This window comes from Takifugu flavidus, chromosome 1 (genome assembly GCF_003711565.1).
Source record: "Takifugu flavidus isolate HTHZ2018 chromosome 1, ASM371156v2, whole genome shotgun sequence".
In the NCBI taxonomy this organism is placed as follows: Eukaryota; Metazoa; Chordata; class Actinopteri; order Tetraodontiformes; family Tetraodontidae; genus Takifugu; species Takifugu flavidus.
In genome coordinates, this window is record NC_079520.1 from 18,307,451 (window position 1) to 18,333,014 (window position 25,564).

General features: G+C 41.9%; 3 protein-coding genes and 1 long non-coding RNA gene across 7 annotated transcripts in view; 3 read left to right on the plus strand and 1 right to left on the minus strand.

The window, feature by feature from the left end:
- The first annotated feature begins 570 nt into the window (after positions 1 to 570).
- tmem130 (transmembrane protein 130) lies at positions 571 to 4,668 on the plus strand. Its single transcript, XM_057047523.1, has 8 exons — positions 571 to 690; positions 775 to 857; positions 935 to 1,106; positions 1,180 to 1,325; positions 1,432 to 1,516; positions 1,591 to 1,793; positions 2,697 to 2,800; positions 3,080 to 4,668. The coding sequence occupies exons 1-8, from the start codon at positions 683 to 685 to the stop codon at positions 3,194 to 3,196; spliced, it is 918 nt and encodes a 305-aa protein (XP_056903503.1). The 5' UTR covers positions 571 to 682; the 3' UTR covers positions 3,197 to 4,668.
- A 12-nt stretch (positions 4,669 to 4,680) lies between these two features.
- nptx2b (neuronal pentraxin IIb) lies at positions 4,681 to 7,439 on the minus strand. Of its 3 annotated transcripts, XM_057047512.1 has the most exons (6): positions 7,329 to 7,439; positions 6,694 to 7,124; positions 6,193 to 6,412; positions 5,790 to 6,034; positions 5,499 to 5,678; positions 4,681 to 5,326 (listed from the first exon to the last, which is right to left on the minus strand). In XM_057047512.1, exons 2-6 carry the CDS (start codon positions 6,940 to 6,942, stop codon positions 5,096 to 5,098), a joined length of 1,125 nt encoding a protein of 374 aa, XP_056903492.1. In that variant the 5' UTR covers positions 6,943 to 7,124; positions 7,329 to 7,439; the 3' UTR covers positions 4,681 to 5,095. The 3 variants fall into 3 exon arrangements, with proteins under 3 accessions (XP_056903492.1, XP_056903482.1, XP_056903472.1); XM_057047502.1 differs by having other exon boundaries at positions 6,193 to 6,406; positions 6,694 to 7,411; XM_057047492.1 differs by having other exon boundaries at positions 6,694 to 7,407.
- A 5,036-nt stretch (positions 7,440 to 12,475) lies between these two features.
- Positions 12,476 to 14,599, plus strand: LOC130530004 (uncharacterized). Its single transcript, XR_008951693.1, has 4 exons — positions 12,476 to 12,543; positions 13,103 to 13,225; positions 13,649 to 13,698; positions 14,547 to 14,599. It is a non-coding gene; the product is annotated as an uncharacterized LOC130530004 (long non-coding RNA).
- Positions 14,600 to 14,898: 299 nt separating this feature from the next.
- The window catches only part of trrap (transformation/transcription domain-associated protein), a 59,133-nt gene continuing 48,467 nt past the window's right edge, over positions 14,899 to 25,564 (plus strand). For both annotated transcript variants that reach the window (XM_057034484.1, XM_057034493.1), the window contains exons 1-22: positions 14,899 to 14,966; positions 15,526 to 15,648; positions 16,074 to 16,123; positions 16,971 to 17,081; positions 17,264 to 17,368; positions 17,501 to 17,584; positions 17,825 to 17,881; positions 17,999 to 18,124; positions 18,400 to 18,477; positions 18,681 to 18,769; positions 18,926 to 19,022; positions 19,613 to 19,751; positions 20,201 to 20,279; positions 20,741 to 20,975; positions 21,061 to 21,397; positions 21,521 to 21,618; positions 21,734 to 21,928; positions 22,011 to 22,202; positions 22,280 to 22,445; positions 22,530 to 22,786; positions 23,224 to 23,424; positions 24,422 to 24,573. In XM_057034484.1, coding sequence (XP_056890464.1) covers positions 15,549 to 15,648; positions 16,074 to 16,123; positions 16,971 to 17,081; positions 17,264 to 17,368; positions 17,501 to 17,584; positions 17,825 to 17,881; positions 17,999 to 18,124; positions 18,400 to 18,477; positions 18,681 to 18,769; positions 18,926 to 19,022; positions 19,613 to 19,751; positions 20,201 to 20,279; positions 20,741 to 20,975; positions 21,061 to 21,397; positions 21,521 to 21,618; positions 21,734 to 21,928; positions 22,011 to 22,202; positions 22,280 to 22,445; positions 22,530 to 22,786; positions 23,224 to 23,424; positions 24,422 to 24,573 — 2,948 coding nt within the window. In that variant the 5' untranslated portion in view covers positions 14,899 to 14,966; positions 15,526 to 15,548. The remainder of the gene's footprint in view (positions 14,967 to 15,525; positions 15,649 to 16,073; positions 16,124 to 16,970; positions 17,082 to 17,263; positions 17,369 to 17,500; positions 17,585 to 17,824; positions 17,882 to 17,998; positions 18,125 to 18,399; positions 18,478 to 18,680; positions 18,770 to 18,925; positions 19,023 to 19,612; positions 19,752 to 20,200; positions 20,280 to 20,740; positions 20,976 to 21,060; positions 21,398 to 21,520; positions 21,619 to 21,733; positions 21,929 to 22,010; positions 22,203 to 22,279; positions 22,446 to 22,529; positions 22,787 to 23,223; positions 23,425 to 24,421; positions 24,574 to 25,564) is intronic.

A 25,564-nucleotide genomic window follows, 5' to 3' on the forward strand; every position in this document is an offset into this window, starting at 1 on the left:
CGAATATTCCATGAACGCATTTGACATTAAGACACAAAAATTAGTGGAGTAAATTTAAATGCATCTAAAAAGCTTTAGAGAGCTCTCTTTGAAGCCCACATATTGACTTTCACACAATATGACACGATTCGTGTGTTTTAGTAAGAATGCAATAAGAATTTAAACATCTTTGTTATATCAGATGTCTTTGCTATTTATTGAAATAACACATGACAACACATGACAATAATTTCTACGCAGCTTCGTGTGTTAGTCTTGCTATTCAAAATGGTTTTTCTAATATTTTTATTTAATATTAATCCCTGTCACGAGTCACTTCAATAATGATTTAAGAGTTTTTCTTAATCTAACTCCCCCTTGTGGTTTTATGCTGTAACAATCGCACTAATAAAGTTCCACTGAATTGCAGCATTTAAAAATGTTATTATTAGTATAAATATTAATCTTTTATTATGTCTAAAGAGAAAAACAATGAAAAGAATGTTAAATCAAGATGGTGGATGTTTTTTTAAAAAATATTAATCTCTGAGACCAATTGTGGTTCCCTGAGGCATGTGTGTGTGACGCGTGGTGGCAATTTCTGATGTTATGCTCTGATGAAGACTGTGAGAACTTTTATTCCACTCTGGACAGACTTCTAAGCAAAGTCCTCTGGTGAGCTACTGCGTGAGGACTAGCAGACATGGACAGGTACGTCAAACATCTAAAACAATAATTATGTTTATTGCGCTTCTTCTTTTCATGAACTTCCAAACTAAAGACTTTTACTTGCAGAGGAAAAATTATCTGGATTTCGATGCTCCTGCTCCAGGTTGACCAGGGTGTGGCCACGACCGTGGGTTCCTTGATAGATTTGGGTAGGGTGACCGTTTTGGTTTTGTTTTAAAATAACATTATGTCTCTCAATAAATCTTTTTTTTGTCTTTCCAAATAGAAAATATTGCTGGGAAACTAGTTTTCTATCAGATGGAGGGGAATATCACATATGTGAGGAACACTGGAGAACTGGCTTCAGATGTCCTCACTGAGACCACATTTGAGCTTAATGACCCGCAAAAGACTTTCACCGACACCAAGTTCACCTACATCTGGGATTTAGGGAACGGGTATGTAAAACTCTGTATAGACTCAGCAGGAACAATAGAGACTCGTGCATGCATGATTTGATTTCCGATGCAGAGAAGTGATCCATGGGACAGAGCCAGTTGTCCGCTTCCATTACTCTGCATCAGGAAATTACACCCTGAGCCTGAAAGTAGGAGTCATTGTGAATGAATCAGCACCTTTCCTCAAAGACGTCTACTCCAGGGATGTGAAAGTGCTGGGTCTGTAATCAAATCCACTTTCCTCACTGGAATGTGTCAGTATTTGTTGCTCAGTACAGTTTTGCCTAATCAGGAAATACTAAATTTTAAAAAACCTATTTTTCAGACGCCATCAAAAACATTGAACTGAAGGGTCCCTCCGATTATGAGATGTCCCAGGATTCCAGCCTGGCTGTTCACGTTGATGGCAGGTCAGTTAGTTAGAGTATTTTCTCAATGTAAAGTTTAACTGACGAACGCAGGTAACACATGTTCATGATTCCAGTCCTCCCATGTGGGTGTGCTGGCATTTTCTGCCCAAATGTGTGGCTGACCCCAAAGGGAGCTGCACGCTAACCATGCTGTATGAGAACACCCTGAGGCTGAACCACACCTTCACCTCTGCTGGTGTCCACTGCTTAGACATCAGCATCCAGAACGACATCAGCAAACTGCAGACTTCTTTCAGCCTCAGCGTCAAACGAAACAGTGAGTGGATGCAGGAGGGGGTGTTAGTGGGGGCTTTGCTGGTATGATTCAAGAAAGAAAGTAACAAGTATCAGCAGTTGCCATGGTGAAATAATGCTTGAGTATCTAATGATACGCGTGGATCTTTTTGTATATTCTGACCTGTATTGGGCTTTGTAGAGTTTAAAACCTGGTCAAAGTGCTCAACATAAAGAGCATTTTCAGATTAGAGCTATGGTTATTGTTTTTGCTAATTCACTTAAATATTTATATTTAGGGCTGGCTAGTTTCACAAATGAAAATAATTAGATGTTGGTATCCAAACTATCGCACTATATTAATTCTATCAAAATAAAACTAAATGAGTTGGTTCGTTTGATAATTTTCTCAAGAATCTTCTTAGTGCCTGAGTGATTAAGTCGAGTTTGATAAAATTACCGGTAAATTTCTGATTTTGCTGGGAGGCATAAAACAGAATCAAAAGGCTGTTTTGGTATCTAATGCAGCAAAGAGGTCAGAGGATAGAGGAGCGACCATCACTAACGTGGCCTTTAACGCACAGTTAGTTTCAGACACTAGGAGCGAAAATGGGAAATCCACACATAATATGTGTGTTCAGCACATGACTCTGTTCAATTGATTTGCCTTTTTGATCCAAAGTTTTCTCAGAAGAGTTCATGTACGTGTCTGAAACAGTGACCTTTGATGTCATTGAGACCCTTTTCTCAACATGCAGGTGGTAATCTCAGAGAGAGTTCAAGCATTCCTTTTAGCCCAGATGTGCCTCCTTAATCTGGGGGTTTCTGACATATTTAATTGAAAATATATCAAATCATGAAAATAAAAGCTGCTTAAAATCCCTTCCTTCCTTCTAAACTATAAATGGAAAATGATTTGATTTTCTCCGGAACGTTTTAACCACAGACAACCACATCGTCTTCATCCTGTCATGTGCTGCCGTTCTTGTGGCCACGTTCTCCTTCATCACAGTCGTCGCTTGCCGCCCTCGTCATCAGCAGAGGCCATCGGTAATGTGTGGCAACATTCAACACAGTCGTAACCTGCTTTTCTTTTGGTTATTTGACTATTATTACAAGATTTTGAATCTTCCGAAAATGAATCAGTGAGTTAAAGTTCAAATGTGACCACCAGGAGGCTGTCTGTGCTCAGAAATCAGAGATGCATGAACGCCAACGTTCATGTATCGCTGATTTCTGCTGTCACTTGACTAAATTCATATGTTGGTGCAGCAAAAACTGGGGACTCTAAGTCTGGCGGTTAATGTCTGTGTGGCAACATATTTGCAGATTGCTGCTTCTGGTAACGCTCTTTTCCTGAAGACCAATGAAAGTGAGGAGCAAAGCTTGATTCATCTGAACTTCTCCAACATAGAGAAGGACGAGAAGAAGCCACTCCTGCAGTAAGGAAACCGGCACTGAAGAGCCATGTTCCACTACACTCAAGCCAATTCTAATCTTGATTATCGCAGGGCTGCAAGAGCAGAATGTCCAATGTGCTCAGCTTAGCTTGAAGGGCCTTTAAATATCTAATATCAATATCTCCAAGATTATGATGTAGAAATTGTGTTAGTGAATGTCTTAATATTATGCTAGTGGCTCAGATGCCTTCTGTGTTTGTAAGCATGTGTTTGATGACAGCCAGAAGTGAGGCATTTAAAATGATACCATGATAAATTGATGACAGTAGAAGTATGAAATGTCATGTTTAATCAATGAGCTATGCTATAAATATCTTGTTAAATCCCTCCTAAGAGTGGTGCACATCACATTGCTTTATATAATGAAACATGTTTCAGCAATCTTATGCTGAGCTTTACATTTCCCAAGTGTACATTTTAAGCCTCAAATATAAAATGCAAATTTGCCTGGCTTATCTGTGTTTTTGTTCACGGAGATAAAGATACTGCCATGGGCTTCCTTTCACGGATGCCATCATGCTGTTTTCCCAGGTTTTTATGGTAACCTAGAAAGGACAAATTCAAATCCAAACAGTTTTTTTTCATCATTTATTTCAGCTATAATGAGTCACACTGAATACTTTTACATTTAATTCTTATTTTCACATAAAGCAAATCAACATTGCAAATAATTTTGAATGCAATTTTTGAAAAATCCATTAGCAACGGCTGCCAAGGTGGGTAGATCTGTGGAGAAATCCCACGTTGATGCATTCATTCTAGTGTGCACGCAGTATTACTGAGAAGAGATCCAGTTGAATAAGGAAGCTATTTAATTCTTGCACTCACATCTCTACACTAGAGTTCACCAAATCTCATAATCTCATTCCACATGTAATTTCTCAACAATTAAAATACCTCATTTATTATACTGGAGAGGTCAGTTGATGTCAAAGTTGTCGGCCTGAATATTGCATTAGTGAAGACCTGCCGATTGTTTAGGTGTCCCAATGTTAATTATGATGATCTGGATTAGCAGGACATTGTATTGGGGACCAAAAATGTAAAGCATGATGAAATCCAGACTGCTAAGGAATGTGTGATTTCTTTTCCAGACTAAATATCCGACCGCTCTTACGGGAGAACAAAAATGTTCTTTCAGAAATAATTCAACACCAGAAAATGTGTATTTATTTTTGTAAGGTATTCATCCCTATATTGATTTGTGTTAGTTGTGTTTGGGGAAGCTAGCGTTGTTTGAAATCTTCTCTGATTCCATCGCCTGTTGTGACCTTTTGGCCTCTGTCCCCTGCTAAGATCTGCTAATGCTACGCAGGACACCTGTTGTTGCTCTGCTCTGTCCAATCTTCTTAGTTCATCGCTGGTGTTTCTTCTGCTTGCTTTGGCAAACTTTGACAAATATGGTTCAACAGAAACAAGAGTTTCAGTCAGTCACAGCTCTGGCAGGAATTAAAAACACTTGAAATCATCTTGCAGCTGTGATTGTCTTTATTATTCTCGTTTATTGGCAGTATTTTATACATTAAAAAAAATAATGGCACTTAAATATCACTGAGAAGGCCACCAGACAAGGTTGACAAATACTCATATTTGTGATGATTACAGATATTAGATACTATAAAAAACAGTTTTTCTGCAGACATCAAACAACGGACTGTTACAGTATAACAATACAACCAGTTCACAAACGACAACAACAAAAGCAGTCTACCCAAACAACACTGCTAATGATGGATTACAATTTTTTTTAGTATTTTGACACCAGCCTTCAAAATAGAATTCAAGAAGGATTGAAATCTCCACCTTAGAACGACATCTGAGCAGATACAGCAGTAAAATTGCTGGATGGGTGGAACTGGATAGAAACAAGGCAGACGGATGAGCTTTAAGCATTGGGCAGTCGGTCCTGACACATCTCCAAGGGCCGCTTAAATGCCCCCCTCCCAAACACCTCTACAATGCTGGCCTGCCAGGAGATGACATTCCCGGGCAAGTAAGAACTGCAGTTAGCCATGGACTGGATCTCAGCGGGCTTCAGAACTCTGTCCCAAATGTTCACCTGACTCAGCTCGCCCACAAAGGCCTGTCCAGCATCAAAGTGACCGCCTACCACATCCTGTAAGGACCAAAAACAGGTTGTAAACAACAACAATAAACCTGTTTATGGACAAATTCTCCTTAAGCAAAATCTCTTATGTCATTGTCACTTTCAGAACTGGGAAGTTTAAAATCACTAAGTTTTTGATGTTAAGTAAATGGTTTCTTGTGTGGTGACTGCACCGCTGTACCTGTTCCTGACCCAGGATAATGACTCCCCCTGCTTTGATGGGGTGCCAGGCTGCCAGGTTCTCCCCGTTTCCCCTCTTTGAACCGTCCTGGAAAGCTTCCCATTGGCCGTCCCGTGTGGTCCATGTGATGCAAATATGGTGCCACTTCCCATCACGCACTTCCAAAGGCAACTGGGCCACCTTGTAGCCAAAACCAGAACATATTAATGACTGCCGCTGGGTTTGTCAGATGAAACACAGCAACTTCATCAGCTTTGGAAATTAAAAAAAAAAAAAAATCAAATTTCTTGCCCTATCATTGATGAGCAGCTCGATTGGGTTATTGCCCCATTCGATCAGCACGATCTCATTCGCTTGGCCTGGTGCACCATAGGAAAAGGGCGTTCCAATTCCAGGACTGGCACTGGACTTGATCCACATGGAGATTGTAAAAGCATACATCTCAGGGAGGCTCTTGGTGACACGTCCATACAGGTAGTTGGTCCTCTGAGGAAGGGACAGCTTGAACTGCTCTGGAGACATAAAATCTCCACCTCCTGTAAGAGAAAACAGTGAGACAGACAGACAGACAGACAGACAGACAGACAGACAGACAGACAGACAGACAGACATAGATAGATAGATAGATAGATAGATAGATAGATAGATAGATAGATAGATAGATAGATAGATAGATAGATTAGAGTTGCCCGACCTTTCTCCAGTTCACTGATCCTGTCCACCAGGGCGTTCAGCGTGCTCTCGGTCTTCAGCCTGTACGCTGCAGTGGCATTGGACAGCATGCTTTTCTCCTCCTCTAGGTTGCTGACTTTCTTCAGGAGCTGCTTCTCCAGCTCCCCGAGGCGACGCTGCAGCAGGTCTCGGAGCTCGGTGGGGAATGAGGCGCCAGATATGTTGGCCCTCATCTGCTGTTGCTAGGGAAAGACGGCACACCATTTTATTCTATTTGATTACGCTTACGATTAAGAAGACGAGTTACACGCACTGCGTAATGAGTAGTTTAAGGCCAATTAAACGATTAATCCCTCTCCTGCATATGTCTTTGATCTCCACGATCTGCGTCTTCGACTTATCTCAAAGTGTCCTGCCCTGTTGCTGACCAAGTCGACATGGCGTCCTAATCCTAAATCTGTACCGGTTGTCCTTTCATGGGTAGTTTTGGCACTATACATATCAAGGATTAGTATGGACTTACTTCCAAGTTTTCCAGTCGGTCCTTGAGCGCCTGCATGGTTTTTCCAAGACTTTCTACCGAGTCATTTGGATCTCTAGGCACATCTCCCATTGTGTTTTGTCTTTCTTTGCCCCAAGAACTCCCCTTGCTGTACTTCTTATCGTCCGCGGCGGCAGCGCAGAGGGACAGCTTCTTGGTCAGCTCGTTGATTGTGCCTTGTTGCTTGGACATATTTTCCTTCTGCTGTAAAATCGTTTCCCTTAGCTGCATGACGGTGTTCCTGAGCTCGTCTTCCTGACTCCCGGAGCTGAGCTCGGGCAGGAGCGTCACAGGACAACTGGCATCTCCGCTGAGGGGCACTGCCCGGCATATGTAACGCTTTCCGTCGTCTGCCTGGGCGTCCGTGAAGCGTCCGCAGCCAAGCGCGCAAAAACACAACAATCCATACAAACCTGGGAGCATAACGGCGTCGTTCATCAAGGAAAACATACACTCTATTTGCCTAACACCTCTTTAAAAAATGAAGTTTGGTTTGCTAAAAAAAAGTGAGAATGATGTACAAAAACAACCAAATTTATCAAAAAAAACCCATACCGGAACAACAAAAACACCACCACCAACAACAACACCTAGTTTTTCACTTAGGGATGACTCACTTCTGATAAGCTCGGCTAATGTAGCTTGTTAACAGGACTATTCCTGGCCCCGGCAGAGCGCACAGCGCGGTGCTGATCAGACAGCTCCTCTCAGGAAAGAAGATTACCAAAAAAAGGTGTCTGGAAATTACCCCATTGGCTGTGTAAGCTGGCGTCACAGGTCAGCTGGGTCAGGCATTATTGAACATTCCAATTTTTTTTTTTGAGAAATCGATTTGTTTTCATCAACAAAGGTTGCCACTACCATCAGGTCGGTCTGTCCTCTTCAATCCAACGTCATTGCAGTTATTGCTCTGTGAATATTCTGACACTTACAGCTCCAATAATCAGCATACGCAGCCCGAATAACAAAAGAGGGGCGATTTCTAGATATGTCATTTGCAGAGAAGTTCATTTCACAAGTTTATTTTGTTGTATTGTGTGTTGCATGTTCTGTGCGTTTGCTGTAGGATCTTTTTTTTGTGCTGAGTGGTTGATGTGTTACTGAAAGTGTTATGTTCTTTCTCAATTATTTTTAAAATATTTATATTATTTCAATATTTCTATTTCAGATACTTTGAATTATTTGCGGCCCGATTTTTAAAGAAGGAATAAAGCCAAAATGCCACAGAGACTGTTCATTAACGGAAGCACTGGAGAAACAGGATCTGCTGGTAAACAATTAGTCAGCTGCCTGTCTGCAAAAGGTCAATGGACCCTGGTGTGCACACTGGAAGGTAGACCACTGGGCTTTGAGTGTGACATCCAGCCCTGCTTGAGTCAGTCAGTTCTGGTTTCAGTCACATGTCAATTTCTGGTTTATTATGGGGAGATGGGAACGTTTGTTCCAAAACTGTTGTGCCAGCAATGATAACATCAGAATTTGTGTATCACAGCCACACACAAACACACACACACACACACAACACACACACACACACACACAACACACACAACACACACACACACACACACACACACCTTAAAGGACCAATCAAAAATCTTGTTTTGTTTGAAATCTGATCTGTAAATAAGTTCTGAAAGACATTTGTTACCCTGATCAGAGTTATATCAACCATGTATATTCAGGTCAAGTGAAGCCCTTAATGACAGTTTGGAGATGTTAAAACTTAACCTTACAAAGATTTATTTTGAGTGCACTTTACAAATAAGTAAATTACTCTAATAATCCCTTCATTAGCTGAGGGCTTTGAGTTTCACAATCTATCCAATTGTCTAAATCATTTGTCTCCTCAACCAAACGAGTCCAGGGTCAAAGTACTTTTCTTTACAAATAATAATAATAATTCATGAAACCACATAATTGTTTGAAAATGTAGCAACATGGAAATTGTTATACATCCAAATAAATGCTAAAGATTACTGTTATATTTTTTTTTTTGGGGGGGGGGGCATGAAGGCAGAAGGAGATTTGAAGATGAACTTGAAAAAGAAGAAACAAAGGACGTGTTGGATGTGGACCCTGGCAGAAGTAAACGAGCATTGACTCCTTCAATTTACTGTACACAGAGAAGCTTTGTTAGCTTGGCAAAGCCCAGCAAAGCCAATTTCCTTTGTTGGTGACAGGCTCCCCCCACTCTCCTCTGTGAAACAAAATATTTTACAGTGACATCACACTTCCTTTCTGGTTTCTGGGAAACAAGGAACAAGTACACACAGTAAACAGCATTTCACTAAAAAACAGCCTCTAGGGATGGATAAATAATTTTGAATTACATCATGTTTTTTTTGTCTTGTTAATTAAGATTTACAGTAACAAGGGTACAAACTGACCTGCAAATACTGTCTTACATTGCAGACTGCATATGTGCAATATGTTTGATGTATTGATAAAAATATATTTAATGTGTATAAATGGGTTTCAGGGTTGTGGATGAGTCAGCCTGGGTCTGAAAAAAAGTGTATTTTCATTTCTTTCAAGAGAAATGATGCAGAGTCCATCTGGCTTCATCAGCACTTCAACAGTCACAATAGTGCTCATAGAAAACACATCACTAATGGATAGATGAGTAGGTTTTGAAAAGACAGAGACCCAGAGTGTCATCCACACCTTCAGACAAAGCCCCTGCCAGAAAACCCTCCACTAATGAAATGAACAGGGCAGTGCAATAAGGCCTGAGCCAAACATCCGTTAGCAGATTATTATTACTTAGTGAACAAAGGCAGAAGGAGAATGAGAATGCCACATTACATGTCAGATTACCTTTTAGATTATTCTGACGTTCAATGAAGCAAATACCTCATCTTTCAGTGTTTTTACACTGGATTTAATCTATGGCAGTAAGAAGCTGTGAAACAGAGAAATATGGATTGAAACCTATTAGCAAACAGAAGAATGAGAGACAGGTGTTCTCTTCACAGGCTAAGCAGAGAAAAGAATGGGCACCTTTCAATTAGATTTGATTATCTATATTTAAAACTATTGTAATGCCACATTTTTGTTGGAGTTTCTGGGTTGTGTCGGTCTTTGTCCTGCATTACTGCGGACGCCGCACCGATCCGCCTGCCGATCTCCTGCTCTTCCCTCACTCGTGAACAAGACCCCGAGGTACTTAAACTCCTCCACTTGGGGCAGGATCTCCTCCTTGACCCAGAGAAGGCACTCCACCTTTTTCCGGTTGAGAACCATGGCCTCGGATTTGGAGGTGCTGATTTTCATCCCAACCGCCTCAAATGCGGCGGCGAACCGATCCAGTGATAGTTGGAGGTCACGGGCCGATGACGCTAACAGGACCACGTCATCTGCAAAAAGCAGAGACCCAATCCTGAGGTCACCAAACCAGACCCCCTCAACACCATGACTGAACCTAGAAATTCTGTCCATAAAGATTATGAACGGAATCGGTGACAAAGGGCGGAGACCAACCCTCACTGGAAACGAGTTCGACTTACTGCCAACAATGCGGACCAAACTCTGACACCGATCGTACAGGGAGCGGACGGCCCGTATCAGCAGGCCCGACACCCCATACTCTCAGAGGACCCCCCACAGGACCCCCCGAGGGACATGGTCGAATGCCTTCTCCAAGTCCACAAAATAGAAGGGGACTGGTTGGGCAAACTCCCATGCACCCTCGAAGACCCTGCTGAGGGTGTAGAGCTGGTCCACTGTTCCACGCCCGGGATGAAAACCACATTGCTCCTCCTGAATCTGAGGTTCGACTATCCGGCGGACCCTCCTCTCCAGTACCCCTGAATAGACCTTACCAGGGAGGCTGAGGAGTGTGATCCTCCTATAGTTGGAACACACCCTCCAGTCCCCCTTCTTAAAAAGAGGGACTACCACCCCGGTCTGCCAATCAGGGGGGCCGTTCTTCCCGATCACAACTCTCCAGGTCACACTGTCATTGCCAACGTGAGCATTGAAGTCACCAAGGAGGACGAGGGAGCCCCCAGAAGGAGCACTCTCCAGCACTCCCTCTAAGGACTCCAAAAAGGGTGGATACGCTGAACTGCTGTTTGGGCCATAGGCACAAACAACAGTCAGGATCCGTCCCCCCACCCGAAGGCGAAGGGAGGCTACCCTCTCATCCACCGGGGTAAACTCCAATATACAGGCACTGAGCTGGGGAGCAACGAGAATTGCCACCCCTGCCCATCGCCTCTCACCATCGGCAACTCCAGAGTGGTAGAGAGTCCAACCCCTCTCGAGAAGACTGGTTCCAGAGCCCTTGCTGTGCGTCGAGGTGAGGCCAACTATAGCTAGTCGGAACTTCTCAACCTCGCGCTCCAATTCAGGCTCCTTTCCCACCAGAGAGGTGACATTCCATGTCCCTAGAGCCAGTTTATGCAGCCGGGGATCAGACCGCCAAGGTCCCTGCCTTCAGCCGCTACCCAAAACACAATGCATCCGACCCCCTTGGACGCTCTTGCAGGTGGTGAGCCCACGGGAAGGGGGTCCCATGTTGCCTCTTCGGGCTGTGCCCGGCCGGACTCCATGGGCAGAGGTCCGGCCACCAGGCGCTCGCCAACGTGCCCCACCCCCAGGTCTGGCTCCAGGAGGGGGCCCCGGTGACCCGCATCCGGGCAAGGGAAACTTGAGACCACTGGATCACCTTCTTTGAAGCGATAATAAAAAAACCCTACTTAAACAAAGACACCCTTCTGACTATATGACTACAGCATATTGTTTTCTTTTTCAGATAACTGATAACAGATATGTGTGGTACTTTCTACTTGCAGTAAAGCTAAAAAATGTTTCTGTTGTATTTTGATTCACAGTATAATGGATGAGTACGATTTAGAGTAGCCACAACTTATTTTGGCAGTTAGCATTTTGTGCTGCTAACTACAGATATCTGAACCTTTAACACAAAATCAGATAGCCACCACATTACAAAAGTGTATTCTTTGCTACTTTGTATTCACATTTTTCAAATCCTCCATCACTTTTTTTTATTTTAAATCTGGCATTTAAAAAAATCAAATGGGATCTTTGCATTATTCACCAGCATTTGGTAACAGAATTGGGTGAAAATATTGCAATATCATTCCGTAGTTTATGATGTGCACTGATGCCATGTTCATTTCGGCAATTACCACCTCGACACACTGTAGGACTCACTGTACAGGCCTGTTGTCTTCTTGAAGGACTGCCACCTAGCGGCGAAAAGGGTTTTGCTAAAATACCAGTTCAATACATTTCTATTCAGCTTCATTAACAAAGAACATTCAACAAAACCCAAAATCATCAAAACATCTAATATATATGTCTGACAGATATATGCACAATCATAACAAGGGGATCGGAAATTGTAATGATAATCTTTTATGTAACAAAACACGATTATATATAGAAAATATAGTTTATTTTACAAAGACTGAACTACAAATAATTATAATTCGCCATGATTTTTTATAAATCATTGGATTCTAACGCTCATGCGCAGTTGGCTGCAATTGCTGCGGGAGCTACAAGACCATCGAAAGCGATGGTCTTACACATAGTACGACCATTTATCATGTATCACTCCGCTGGTTTTATAACACAACCATTTCAGTCCATAAGGGTTGTTTACGACAAGGTTTTTTAAAATAATTTCCTCTGTATTTAAGAAAGTCCAAAAATAACTTCTTAAAGTCTATAATTATATTAATTATATTATACGGTGGTCAATACGCGGAGGGATATCCCACACCTCTTCTCGCCGCAAACTGTGAGCAGCCGCGCGAACGCCGCGGACACAGAGGGACGTTTCCCTGTCTTTACAGTCGGGTGAGTTCAAGTGGTTTGCTTTGAGTTATACACTCTGTGAGGCCATTCCTCATGCACAGGAGCAGATTTTACAGCACGTTTGGTGTAAGAAAATGTATTTCCTTAGCACATGGCTAGTTGCATGCTGTTAAACACCGTTAAACGCTGAGAGTGGTTTGAGCTCTTTCTTTCGAAAGGGAATGGTAGCTCACGAACCACATTTTGAATTCCTCCAAATGAATATTCTACGAATATGCAGATATCTTATAAAGATTAGTCGTTATCTCATATAAATGTTTAGGAAGAATTAGCATTCTTGCTAATTTCACTGAAAAGCCACTTTAAATTAAGTAAACTGTAGGGTTGCAAAAATTGTGATCGCTGGCGTATTCAAATGATGTCATCACTGTGCGTCTGTAATGGGGCATGTTTGTGTTAGCTATCAGAATATCAGAATAACATCCATTTAAAAGCACAAGCATTCAAATTAGAAGAAAATATTATTTTCAATACTATTATTTGGGGTATATGAGAAAACTTTGAAATCAGTGCAACAGTCTGCCTCTTTTCCGTTTCAAAGCACCGTCTGTCCCAGGTGCGGCCATGGCCTCTGTGCCGGCCCCCAGTCCCACGGTAGTGGACCAGACTACACTTATGAAGAAGTACCTGCAGTTTGTGGCAGCGCTCACAGACACAAACACGCGTAAGTTGTTTCTTTATGTTGAAATGATTTTTTATATATACATTTTATATATATAATTTCAGAACTTGATATATATGTTCTCAAAGAACATGTTTTTCATTCACATACATTTACATGCAATTTTTCAATGCATTGAATTGTTGTGTTTAAGAAGAAATACCTTTAAAATTGTACCTGTGCTCAGCATGGGTAATGTGATGAGAGCGATATTCTTTAGTCCAGTCAGAGGTACTTTTGTGTGTGTCTTTGTGTGTGTGTATGTGTGTTCATGTTCAAAATGTACCTTTTGATTTAACTGGATGCTGAAAGCAAAACTGATAAGATCTGAGAATGCCTGCTGAGCACAGGTAATTGTTTGTGAGAAGTATGACAGTTTCATTAGCAGGCCTAATCTGTGTCAACATTCTTTCCTTCAACTTTCAGCTGATGAAACAAAGCTAAAGATGATGCAGGAGGTCAGCGAGAACTTTGAGGTAAATGTGATAATTCACAGTGGCTTTGCATTTTTTGGTCACTGCTATATGGCATATAACATTTATTCAATTTTCAGAAGTATGTTTTTTACAGTTAGGAAGTATTTTAATGGTGAAATAAGACTAAATCCAACTACCGGTATTTTGAAATGCAAAGATAAATTCTATAATAATTAACACTAATGGATCACTGCAGCGGGAGATCGACAGGCGGATCGGTGCGGCGTCCGCAGTAATGCGGACTCTGCACCGGTCCGTTGTGGTGAAGAGAGAGCTGAGCCAAAAGGCGAAGCTCTCGATTTACCGGTCGATCTTCGTTCCTACCCTCACCTATGGTCATGAGCTTTGGGTCATGACCGAAAGAACAAGATCACGGGTACAAACGGCTGAAGTGGGCTTCCCCGTAGGGTGGCTGGGCTCTCCTTAGAGATAGGGTGAGAAGCTCTGCCATCCGGGAGGAGCTCGGAGTAGAGCCGCTGCTCCTCCGCATCGTTGAGAGGAGCCAGATGGGGTGGCTTGGGCATCTAGTCAGGATGCCCCCTGGACGCCTCCCTGGTGAGGTGTTCAGGGCATGTCCCTCCGGTAGGAGACCCCCGGGGAGACCCAGGACACGTTGGAGAGACTATGTCTCTCGACTGGCCTGGGAACGCCTGGGGATCCCTCCGGATGAGCTGGAGGAGGTAGCTGGGGAGAGGGAAGTCTGGGCTTCTCTCCTTAGGCTGCTGTGCCCCCCGACCCGACCCCGGATAAGCGGTAGAGGATGGATGGATGGATGGATGGATGGATCACTGCAGGTTATGTGGAATTAAATAGATGACATAAAGTATGTTGTGTTTTATCAATTTCAGAACGTGACATCTTCACCGCAATACTCCACCTTCTTGGAACACATAATCCCCCATGATTTTTTATAAATCATTGGATTCTAACGCTCATGCGCAGTTGGCTGCAATTGCTGCGGGAGCTACAAGACCATCGAAAGCGATGGTCTTACACATAGTACGACCATTTATCATGTATCACTCCGCTGATTTTATAACACAACCATTTCAGTCCATAAGGGTTGTTTACGACAAGGTTTTTTAAAATAATTTCCTCTGTATTTAAGAAAGTCCAAAAATAACTTCTTAAAGTCTATAATTATATTAATTATATTATACGGTGGTCAATACGCGGAGGGATATCCCACACCTCTTCTCGCCGCAAACTGTGAGCAGCCGCGCGAACGCCGCGGACACAGAGGGACGTTTCCCTGTCTTTACAGTCGGGTGAGTTCAAGTGGTTTGCTTTGAGTTATACACTCTGTGAGGCCATTCCTCATGCACAGGAGCAGATTTTACAGCACGTTTGGTGTAAGAAAATGTATTTCCTTAGCACATGGCTAGTTGCATGCTGTTAAACACCGTTAAACGCTGAGAGTGGTTTGAGCTCTTTCTTTCGAAAGGGAATGGTAGCTCACGAACCACATTTTGAATTCCTCCAAATGAATATTCTACGAATATGCAGATATCTTATAAAGATTAGTCGTTATCTCATATAAATGTTTAGGAAGAATTAGCATTCTTGCTAATTTCACTGAAAAGCCACTTTAAATTAAGTAAACTGTAGGGTTGCAAAAATTGTGATCGCTGGCGTATTCAAATGATGTCATCACTGTGCGTCTGTAATGGGGCATGTTTGTGTTAGCTATCAGAATATCAGAATAACATCCATTTAAAAGCACAAGCATTCAAATTAAAAGAAAATATTATTTTCAATACTATTATTTGGGGTATATGAGAAAACTTTGAAATCAGTGCAACAGTCTGCCTCTTTTCCGTTTCAAAGCACCGTCTGTCCCAGGTGCGGCCATGGCCTCTGTGCCGGCCCCCAGTCCCACGGTAGTGGACCAGACTACACTTATGAAGAAGTACCTGCAGTTTGTGGCAGCGCTCACAGACACAAACACGCGTAAGTTGTTTCTTTATGTTGAAATGATTTTTTATATATACATTTTATATATATAATTTCAGAACTTGATATATATGTTCTCAAAGAACATGTTTTTCATTCACATACATTTACATGCAATTTTTCAATGCATTGAATTGTTTGTGTTTAATAAGAAAATACCTTTAAAATTGTACCTGTGCTCAGCATGGGTAATGTGATGAGAGCGATATTCTTTAGTCCAGTCAGAGGTACTTTTGTGTGTGTCTTTGTGTGTGTGTATGTGTGTTCATGTTCAAAATGTACCTTTTGATTTAACTGGATGCTGAAAGCAAAACTGATAAGATCTGAGAATGCCTGCTGAGCACAGGTAATTGTTTGTGAGAAGTATGACAGTTTCATTAGCAGGCCTAATCTGTGTCAACATTCTTTCCTTCAACTTTCAGCTGATGAAACAAAGCTAAAGATGATGCAGGAGGTCAGCGAGAACTTTGAGGTAAATGTGATAATTCACAGTGGCTTTGCATTTTTTGGTCACTGCTATATGGCAATATAACATTTATTCAATTTTCAGAAGTATGCTTTTTACAGTTAGGAAGTATTTTAATGGTGAAATAAGACTAAATCCAACTACCGGTATTTTGAAATGCAAAGATAAATTCTATAATAATTAACACTAATGGATCACTGCAGCGGGAGATCGACAGGCGGATCGGTGCGGCGTCCGCAGTAATGCGGACTCTGCACCGGTCCGTTGTGGTGAAGAGAGAGCTGAGCCAAAAGGCGAAGCTCTCGATTTACCGGTCGATCTTCGTTCCTACCCTCACCTATGGTCATGAGCTTTGGGTCATGACCGAAAGAACAAGATCACGGGTACAAACGGCTGAAGTGGGCTTCCTCCGTAGGGTGGCTGGGCTCTCCCTTAGAGATAGGGTGAGAAGCTCTGCCATCCGGGAGGAGCTCGGAGTAGAGCCGCTGCTCCTCCGCATTGAGAGGAGCCAGATGAGGTGGCTTGGGCATCTAGTCAGGATGCCCCCTGGACGCCTCCCTGGTGAGGTGTTCAGGGCATGTCCCTCCGGTAGGAGACCCCCGGGGAGACCCAGGACACGTTGGAGAGACTATGTCTCTCGACTGGCCTGGGAACGCCTGGGGATCCCTCCGGATGAGCTGGAGGAGGTAGCTGGGGAGAGGGAAGTCTGGGCTTCTCTCCTTAGGCTGCTGCCCCCGCGACCCGACCCCGGATAAGCGGTAGAGGATGGATGGATGGATGGATGGATGGATCACTGCAGGTTATGTGGAATTAAATAGATGACATAAAGTATGTTGTGTTTTATCAATTTCAGAACGTGACATCTTCACCGCAATACTCCACCTTCTTGGAACACATAATCCCCCGATTCCTCACATTTCTTCAGGATGGAGAGGTGCAATTTCTTCAGGAAAAGCCTACACAGGTGTGCTGTCCCAAACAACCTGTTTTCCTACACTCACAAATTATCGGTTTTTAGCAATAATGGTTTTCAATTAATTTGTGTTGAAATTTATCCAACAACCTAAAATTGAGCCTTGAATCTTCTTGATCCATTAGGAGGTCCAAAAAAAAGCGTTGTTCTGATATATTATGTATTTTTTTCAGCAATTGAGGAAACTGGTGCTGGAAATAATCCACCGAATTCCAACAAATGAACACCTTCGTCCACATACAAAGAACATCCTGTCTGTGATGTTTCGCTTCCTCGAGGTAGATATGTAGAAAGATATTCTTCTAGAAGAGTAATTTTGTATTGCATTAGGGTTTTTTTTGCTGTTCTTTTGGGGAGGGTTGTTGGTTACTGTTATGTCAGTTGCTAACATTTTTCCTTTTGTTTGACAGATTGAAAGTGAAGAAAATGTGTTGATTTGCCTCCGTATTATTATTGAGCTACACAAACAATTTCGACCTCCAATTTCTCAGGAGGTGAGGAATTTTCTATTGAAAATCCATTTACTTTGTTGAATAAATGAATGTCCAACAGCAGCTGCACTGCTTGAGGCTGACACTTGTTTTCGCTAGTTAAAGCAGGCAATTATATAGAAATGATGACTAATAATTTTAGTAACCTGGCTGAATGTTGATATTTATTCCAATTGTGTAAATGTTTTTTTTTTTTTTTGGTAAGATGAGAGCTTTATTAACTTTTTAAAACTGTCTTCTCAGATCCATCACTTCTTGGACTTTGTAAAGCAGATTTATAAGGATCTTCCCAAAGTTGTTGTGAGTTAGATAACTGTTACATATGTGTTTGGCTATTGTTTACTATGTTGACACTGATTTCTTTACTCTGCTATCTTTAGTTCTTACTACTGACCATTGTTCTTGTACTCTCCCCAGGCTAGGTACTTTGAGAACCCACAAGTGATAGCAGAGAACACAGTTCCATCCCCAGAAATGGTCGGAATGATCACATCGGTTTTGGTTAAGACAGCACCCGAGAGAGAAGACAGTGAAACCCGAACAGTAAGTCAACAGTTTGTGAAATCTCAGGCATAATTGTATATTCTGTCTGTAACCACAAGAGGGCAGTAGTATATTACAGTAGCTTCTAAAGTAGCACATTACCCCTCATCTAAACAGAAAAAGCATAATATGTACATCATAACAAAGTAGGGCTGTAAACATTTCCATAAAAATGTTTTTTGACCTACATTCATGTTATAGTTTGTGATAAATGATTTTATTAATAAATGCAGTTTATGTACATTTGTGTCTTTAATTTGTTTTTCTGCCTACAGCACACAATCATACCAAAAGGGTCATTATCTCTGAAGGTGCTTGCAGAGCTGCCCATCATAGTTGTCCTGATGTATCAGGTAAATACTGTACTTGTGAAGCTTTGACAAGACTCAATCCTTTGAAAAAATGGCTACACAGATTAACATTCACTTATTTTCGGAAATACTACTGGTAATTAGTGACTTGTAATTAGCTGAATAAATCCCCATATTTATAATAAGATGTAACAAAATTGTGTCAGTTCTTTTTGAACAGAGGTTGTCTTTGTCTGTTTCTGTAGCTGTATAAGCTGAACATTCACAATGTGGTGTCAGAGTTTGTGCCTCTCATCATGAACACCATCATGCTCCAGGTGTCTCCTCAGGCCAGGTGAGTTGAATTTGTATGGTGAATTTGCTCTCCTTCACATAAATAAATATATTATCTAGAAGATAATGTATTTAAAAATAAGAAATTAAATCATATCAGTTTTACAGGAGTTTTATATAAAATGTAATAGTCTAAAATGTCATCTCTCTTTTGCAGACAACACAAGCTTTTTAACAAGGAGCTGTATGCAGACTTCATTGCAGCACAGATCAAGACTCTGTCATTTCTGGCCTACATCATTCGAATCTACCAGGTACACATGTTTCATGCCCGTATGCTGTTTCATTCCCTGAAGTTGAGTTCAGTGAATCTGTCCTATAAATACTTATTTTTAAGGTATCTTTTCTTTTTCCAAATTTTCCATTGCATATGGGAAAATGATCAAAAAAGATTAGTGTTACCGTATTATTTATTTCACAAAGCAATTTGCAATATTATACCCCACCTGCATAAAGAAATGGGGGTGATATGAAGACAACAAATGTTGCAGGTACTTTAAAAAATAAAATTGGAATACAAAGTTTACCTATCAAGCCTGAACAGTAAAAATGGACCCAAGCGGCTTCCTTTGAAAATGTTTTTTTTTTTTTTTCACACTTATAGCAGGAATGTTGTAAAAAAAATTTAATTAAGAGTGGGTCTTAACACATAAAAGAACATTTATGGCAAATAATTATTTCCAACCTACCAAGATTGCTACTGGTAGAGGAGTCAGTTTGCACTTTTCTCTGGAATAAAGGTCACATTGCCTGGTTTAAGTCAGATTAGAAGGTTTTGATGTACTGGCTCAAAATTTGACATTCTATTTTAAAGTCTCTTACTATATTGTGCTTTCTCATTTAGGACCTGGTGGCAAAGTTTTCTCAGCAGATGGTGAAGGGCATGTTACAGCTGCTGTCCAACTGCCCCCCTGAGACTGCTCACCTCCGCAAAGAGCTGCTCATTGCAGCCAAGCACATCCTTACCACGGACCTCCGTAGCCGTATGTATTATCCACCCCAGCAAACACCAAGAATAGCGAAAAGGGGTTGCATTTAATGTTTTGTGAATCCAGTAGTTGTTAAACCAGTACAATTTGATGGGTTTTTTCACTGGTTAAACATTAGCATGCTGGATGTATCTGCAAAGCCGTGTTTCATCCCATCAGATTTTGCACTTCTAAAGAATGTTAGGACTGCACTTTTTGTGCGGTATTTGTATTTGGTGAGCAGTAGAAATGGCATCAAAGCATTGCTTTTTAGAAGATTTTCTGCCGAGTCCCTTCTGCACCTGTGCTTTTATTCATGACAAGAAAAGCGCTTATGATAATCTGCACAAAGGGTGAAAATGTATTTCGGAAAGGAGGAAAAGGAATCCTAATCCGGACAATAATTTTAAAACAATCAAAACTTTAGAACCATCCCAATAAATTATATTGTTGTTGTGTTCTAGAATTTATACCATGTATGGACAAGCTTTTTGATGAGACCATTCTGATTGGATCTGGCTACACTGCCCGGGAGACTCTTAGGTAAGTTTAATATGTTTTCCTGGTTGTTTTGAACTCCTTGGTGTCAGCAACGCTCTTCCTTCATGGATGACTGCTCAGGCTGGCACGCATTAAGTGCCTCAACAGATTAATCAGGCGCTTTGCCCTGCTGCCAAATTTTATCATGAAAACTGGCTTCACTGCTACAACTTGGCTCCTACTGTCAAATTTTCTTTTTTACATGCATCTCTAGAGGGCTGGCAGACTGTACATCCACACCTAGATTGACATGAGAACATCCTTGGCCCTCTGTGGATGACAAAATAGAAAAGCACCAGCAGAATAGCCATTATTTATAGAAAAAGCTCGTCTTTATATTTGGTTTTAAATTGACATTACTTTTTTCAGGCACAGAGTCAGTGAAGTTAATTCATCACAATGACTAATAAGCCATGGGAAATTGTCACTCTCGAAGTCATAAATTTGCATTTGCTTTTTTCCAGACCCTTGGCCTACAGCACACTTGCAGACCTGGTTCACCATGTCCGTCAGAATTTGCCCCTGACAGATCTGTCGCTAGCTGTCCAGCTCTTTGCCAAGAACATTGATGACGAGTCGCTCCCCAGTAACATTCAGACCATGTCCTGCAAACTGCTGCTCAACTTGGTAGACTGCATCCGGTCAAAGTCAGAGCAAGAGAACGGCAATGGACGGGATATTTTAATGAGAATGCTGGAGGTGAGGCCTATAGATAAAAGAGATGCCTTGTCCACATTAATGGAAATATGTTGATTCGACTTTGCTTTTTTCTTTTCTTTATTAGGTATTTGTGCTCAAGTTTCACACCATTGCACGATACCAGCTTATTTCCATATTCAAGAAGTGCAAACCTCAGTCAGAGATGGGGGTAGTTGATCCAGGAGCATTACCCGGTGTACCAGCTACACCTACGCCATCCACCACCCCTGCCATTCCACCTCCTGCACCTCCTACCCCTGTTCCAACAGCAACTCCGCAGCCAGCAACGCCCTTTGACCGATCTGGTGAGAAGGAAGACAAACAGACTTTCCAAGTGTCAGACTGTCGAAGCTTAGTCAAAACTCTGGTCTGCGGGGTGAAGACGATTACTTGGGGCATCACCTCTTGTAAAGCTCTTGGAGGTGAGAAGGCACTCCTCGTGCCGAAAAACTACTGTTTGATTACACATTAAATGTTTTCCCCACATGCTTCTCCTCCTCTTGCCTGTGTGAATTATCTAACTGTTTATTATTTGCTTTATTCAGAGGCTCAATTCATCCCCAACAAACAGCTTCAGCCAAAGGAGACACAAATCTACATTAAGCTGGTTAAGTATGCCATGCAGGCCTTGGACATCTATCAGGTAAATCCTCAGCCCAGTTTAAAAGTTTGTAGGATGAAATGAAGGATATAAATCTCTGTAATATACCTATCACCAGCCACTATAATAGCTAAGAGGTTGTGTTTTTATTGAACAGGTACAAGTTGCAAATAATCAGCAGACGTACATCAGGGTGGCTAACTGCCAGACTGTACGCATGAAGGAGGAGAAAGAAGTTCTGGAGCACTTTGCTGGGGTCTTCACAATGATGAACCCACTTACATTCAAGGAGATTTTCCAGACAACTGTACCATACATGGTTGAGAGGATCTCCAAAAATTATGCCCTGCAGGTATGTGTTTGTCGACTAAATGGAAGAATATATGCTATTGATATCAATCTAACCTTGTGCTAAATTCGGTGTTATTTTTCAGATTGTGGCAAATTCTTTCCTTGCCAACCTGTCAACGTCTGCTCTGTTTGCCACCATTCTTGTGGAATACCTTCTTGAGAGACTCCCGGAGATGGGCTCCAATGTTGAGCTTTCTAATCTTTACCTCAAGCTTTTCAAACTGGTCTTTGGCTCAGTGTCACTGTTTGCCGCTGAAAATGAACAAATGCTCAAGGTAAATCTTATTGTATTTCCTATTTATTTATGCTCTGTTCTGTTTTAATGCACGTGTATCTATGCTTGTTCCCCCAGCCTCACCTTCACAAAATAGTAAACAGTTCAATGGAGCTAGCACAGTCAGCCAAGGAACCCTACAACTACTTCCTGCTTCTCCGGGCTCTTTTCCGCTCCATTGGGGGAGGTAGCCATGACTTATTGTACCAGGAGTTTCTTCCTCTTCTGCCTAATCTACTGCAGGGTAAAACTGCACACAGCACTGCAGCTTTTTTCAGAAATATTCTGAAAGACGTAATTTGACAAATTTCTCATTTTCTTTGCATAGGTCTGAACATGTTGCAAAGTGGCCTTCACAAGCAGCATATGAAGGATCTCTTTGTAGAGTTGTGTCTCACCGTGCCAGTGCGTCTCAGTTCCTTGTTGCCTTACTTACCTATGCTTATGGATCCATTGGTGAGTGCCCTCAATGGCTCTCAGACCTTGGTCAGCCAGGGTCTTCGTACCCTGGAGCTGTGTGTGGACAACCTCCAGCCTGACTTCCTCTATGACCACATTCAGCCTGTCAGGGCAGAACTCATGCAGGTAGGCTATTCTCTTTATTTGGATTTTAAAATTAAGTTTTCTCACATCAGGTGAACCTTTTGTATGTCTAGATTATACAAATACATTTGAATGATGAAATAATGTTAGTATTACATTTTAGCACAAGTGACTCTAGTGGCCTAAGGTGGATATAACGGTAACATGAGCAATTACAACCATGCATCCATACAGAGCAGCTGATCTGAACCGATGTATTTAGTTATGATTGAATTATTACTCAGTTGAAATGAAATGCGGACTGTATCCTCATACATTTATCGCAACATGTGTGATAGCTGTGTTGTAGGGTATTTTGCATTTTAGTATGTTAAAGTTTGCTTTTTTGGAGTATTTTAAAGATGTTAAGATAAATTGCCTCAAAACTTATCTTTTTTCTTTAAGTGTGTCCTTCTTCTCTTCCTCTCTCTTGAATGCAGGCCCTGTGGCGAACTCTACGTAACCCTGCTGAGAGCATCTCACATGTGGCCTATCGGGTTTTAGGGAAGTTTGGTGGTAGCAACAGAAAGATGCTGAAGGAGTCTCAGAGGTTACATTACGTAGTGACGGAGGTCCAGGGACCAAGCATAAAGTCTGAATTCACTGACTGCAAGGCATCAGTACAGCTGCCTATGGAGAAGGTAGTAGCACATTCAAATTACTGTTAGTGCTTCTGTCGTGTTTTTATTTAAGATGTGAACAGAACGCCTGAGCTGGGAGGTTTTTGGATGATTTCCCTGAATTTGACATTCCCTTTTCTGTCATTGTTTTGGCTTTGCTAAAGAAAGATTACACACGAAAGAGCTTTGTTTACCTTATTTTGTTTTATAGGGAACAATATATCTTTGTCAGGGGTTCTGTTTGTGAAAGATGTTGGTGAGGAAGTGTGTATGTGTCTTCTAGATAATTAAATTCATCTCCACTTTCTCCTCCTCATCCCTAGTCCGCATTCATCAATCTAGTGCGGGGCAACCATAACAGCATTATTTACTCTCACTAATGACTACTTCATAGCTATCTCTGTATGTGTGCATCACGGGTGCATACGGCACATACACACGCTTCATACCCACATCTAGAGGTTTAAGGAGCAACAGCAGCCTCTTGCTAGAGCTGTTTGAGTATTGGACCCATTATAATTGCGCTGTAAAGATCAAATGACATTGATCCGAGATCTGAATAGCAAGTCTTCAAGATAATCCAGCTTGCATAAATATTCTCATGGGATTTGTGCTGCACATGTTCACATTTCCTCTGTTTCTTTTATCTTTTGTAATTGCATACTTGTCAGAGTCTTGGTCCTGGAATCCCGATACACTAACTAGCCTGCAATTGAATTCTGCTTTCCTATCATCCTCTCTGTTCTCACATTCTTTTCATCTCTCTTCTGTTCTGAGTGGCATTAATTAGCTCGGTTTCTTCCCTCTCCGTGGCTGGCTGTTGTATGTTGTCAGACTATAATGTGGAATCAGCTCTGCCAGCTGGTGCCTTTCCGCAAGTGAATTGCATCACCTTTTATTCCCCATATCAAAATCTAAATCCAATATTCATAATTTAGAAATGCTGCAACTTTGTCCATCCCGATAATGAAATGGTGGAAGTGTTGAAGTATGATTTGCATAACTTGTTACTTTGCAGGCAATAGAGACGGCTCTTGATTGTCTGAAGAGTGCTAACACAGAGCCCTACTACAGACGGCAAGCCTGGGAGGTCATTAAGTGTTTCCTGGTGGCAATGACCAGTCTGGAAGACAACAAACATACACTCTATCAGCTTCTATCCCATCCAAAGTAAGTAAATTACCATTGTTATTATTTTCTGTCCCAGTTTTGCTGTGAAATTGCTGTACGTATAGCACGTGTGTTTCTCATCGCTCCGTTACCAGTTAAGGGTAACGTTTGAGTTGCAGTTGTTATACCTGCACCAGTCCGATCATTGAAATTGCTGCCGTGGCTTACGGCCATGCGCAGCCTGTTCTCCCATCACTCCTCATCCTGTTTAACCTGCACTTGATACAGATTGTCCTTGATCTGACCCTGCCCTCAGCCTCCCAGTTTGATCAATAATAATCCATCCCTCCATTACCTCCACCACTAACCACTGACATGCCCTGCTTTTGCTCCCATCATCTTCAGCCCTCCTCCCACCATATGCCACCTCATCAATCCCATCTCAACAGTGGGTCTTGGTAATTACACACCTGCAGCCCCCACCCTCTGGCAGACTTTGTTGCAGGGGTGGAGACACATACAAGAACAGACAAACAGGGGTGGGGTTGAGTTGGTTGTCAGGTGGCTTAGTCACATTACCATCATTGATCCCTGGGCAGGGGCTAATTGACTTTCCTCTGTCCGTCTGCGTTGCGCCGTGCCCTGTATGCTCTCCTGCCATGACAGGGTAATACACATGAATTTGAGCACATTTCTGCAGGGATAATGAAGTGTGTCAGTTGTAATCAAGGGGCTGCCTCCACTTGTCAGATGTCTCGATTTGTGATGTCCTCTTTCCCTTCAAAGCCATTGTCCCCTTTTCTCTCTCTGTCTCTCTTCATTTTCTTCAAACTGCCTCAAGTCCTTAATACGCCTTCCAGTTTAAAAAGACAGAAGGTACATGGAACAAATCAGAAAATGCTGCAGTGACTGGCAGTCTGGAAGGCCAGTTGATCTGGCATTTCTTACCACCCATGTCTACCCTTTTATTCACCTGTCACATCCCTTGCATACATCGCACTCTTTCATTTACTCCCACTCTGTCCTCCAGTCATTTTTAGAATGGCAATAA

Coding starts and splice junctions, on each gene's coding strand:
- tmem130 (XM_057047523.1), top strand. Junction 1,517..1,590: donor GCTGTTCACGTTGATGGCAG/GTCAGTTAGTTA, acceptor TCATGATTCCAG/TCCTCCCATGTGGGTGTGCT. Junction 2,801..3,079: donor GTCATCAGCAGAGGCCATCG/GTAATGTGTGGC, acceptor ACATATTTGCAG/ATTGCTGCTTCTGGTAACGC.
- nptx2b (XM_057047492.1), bottom strand. CDS start 7,161: ATGTTTTCCTTGATGAACGACGCCGTTATGCTCCCAGGTTTGTATGGA. Junction 6,035..6,192: donor GATCAGTGAACTGGAGAAAG/GTCGGGCAACTC, acceptor TTTCTCTTACAG/GAGGTGGAGATTTTATGTCT. Junction 5,327..5,498: donor TTATCCTGGGTCAGGAACAG/GTACAGCGGTGC, acceptor TGGTCCTTACAG/GATGTGGTAGGCGGTCACTT.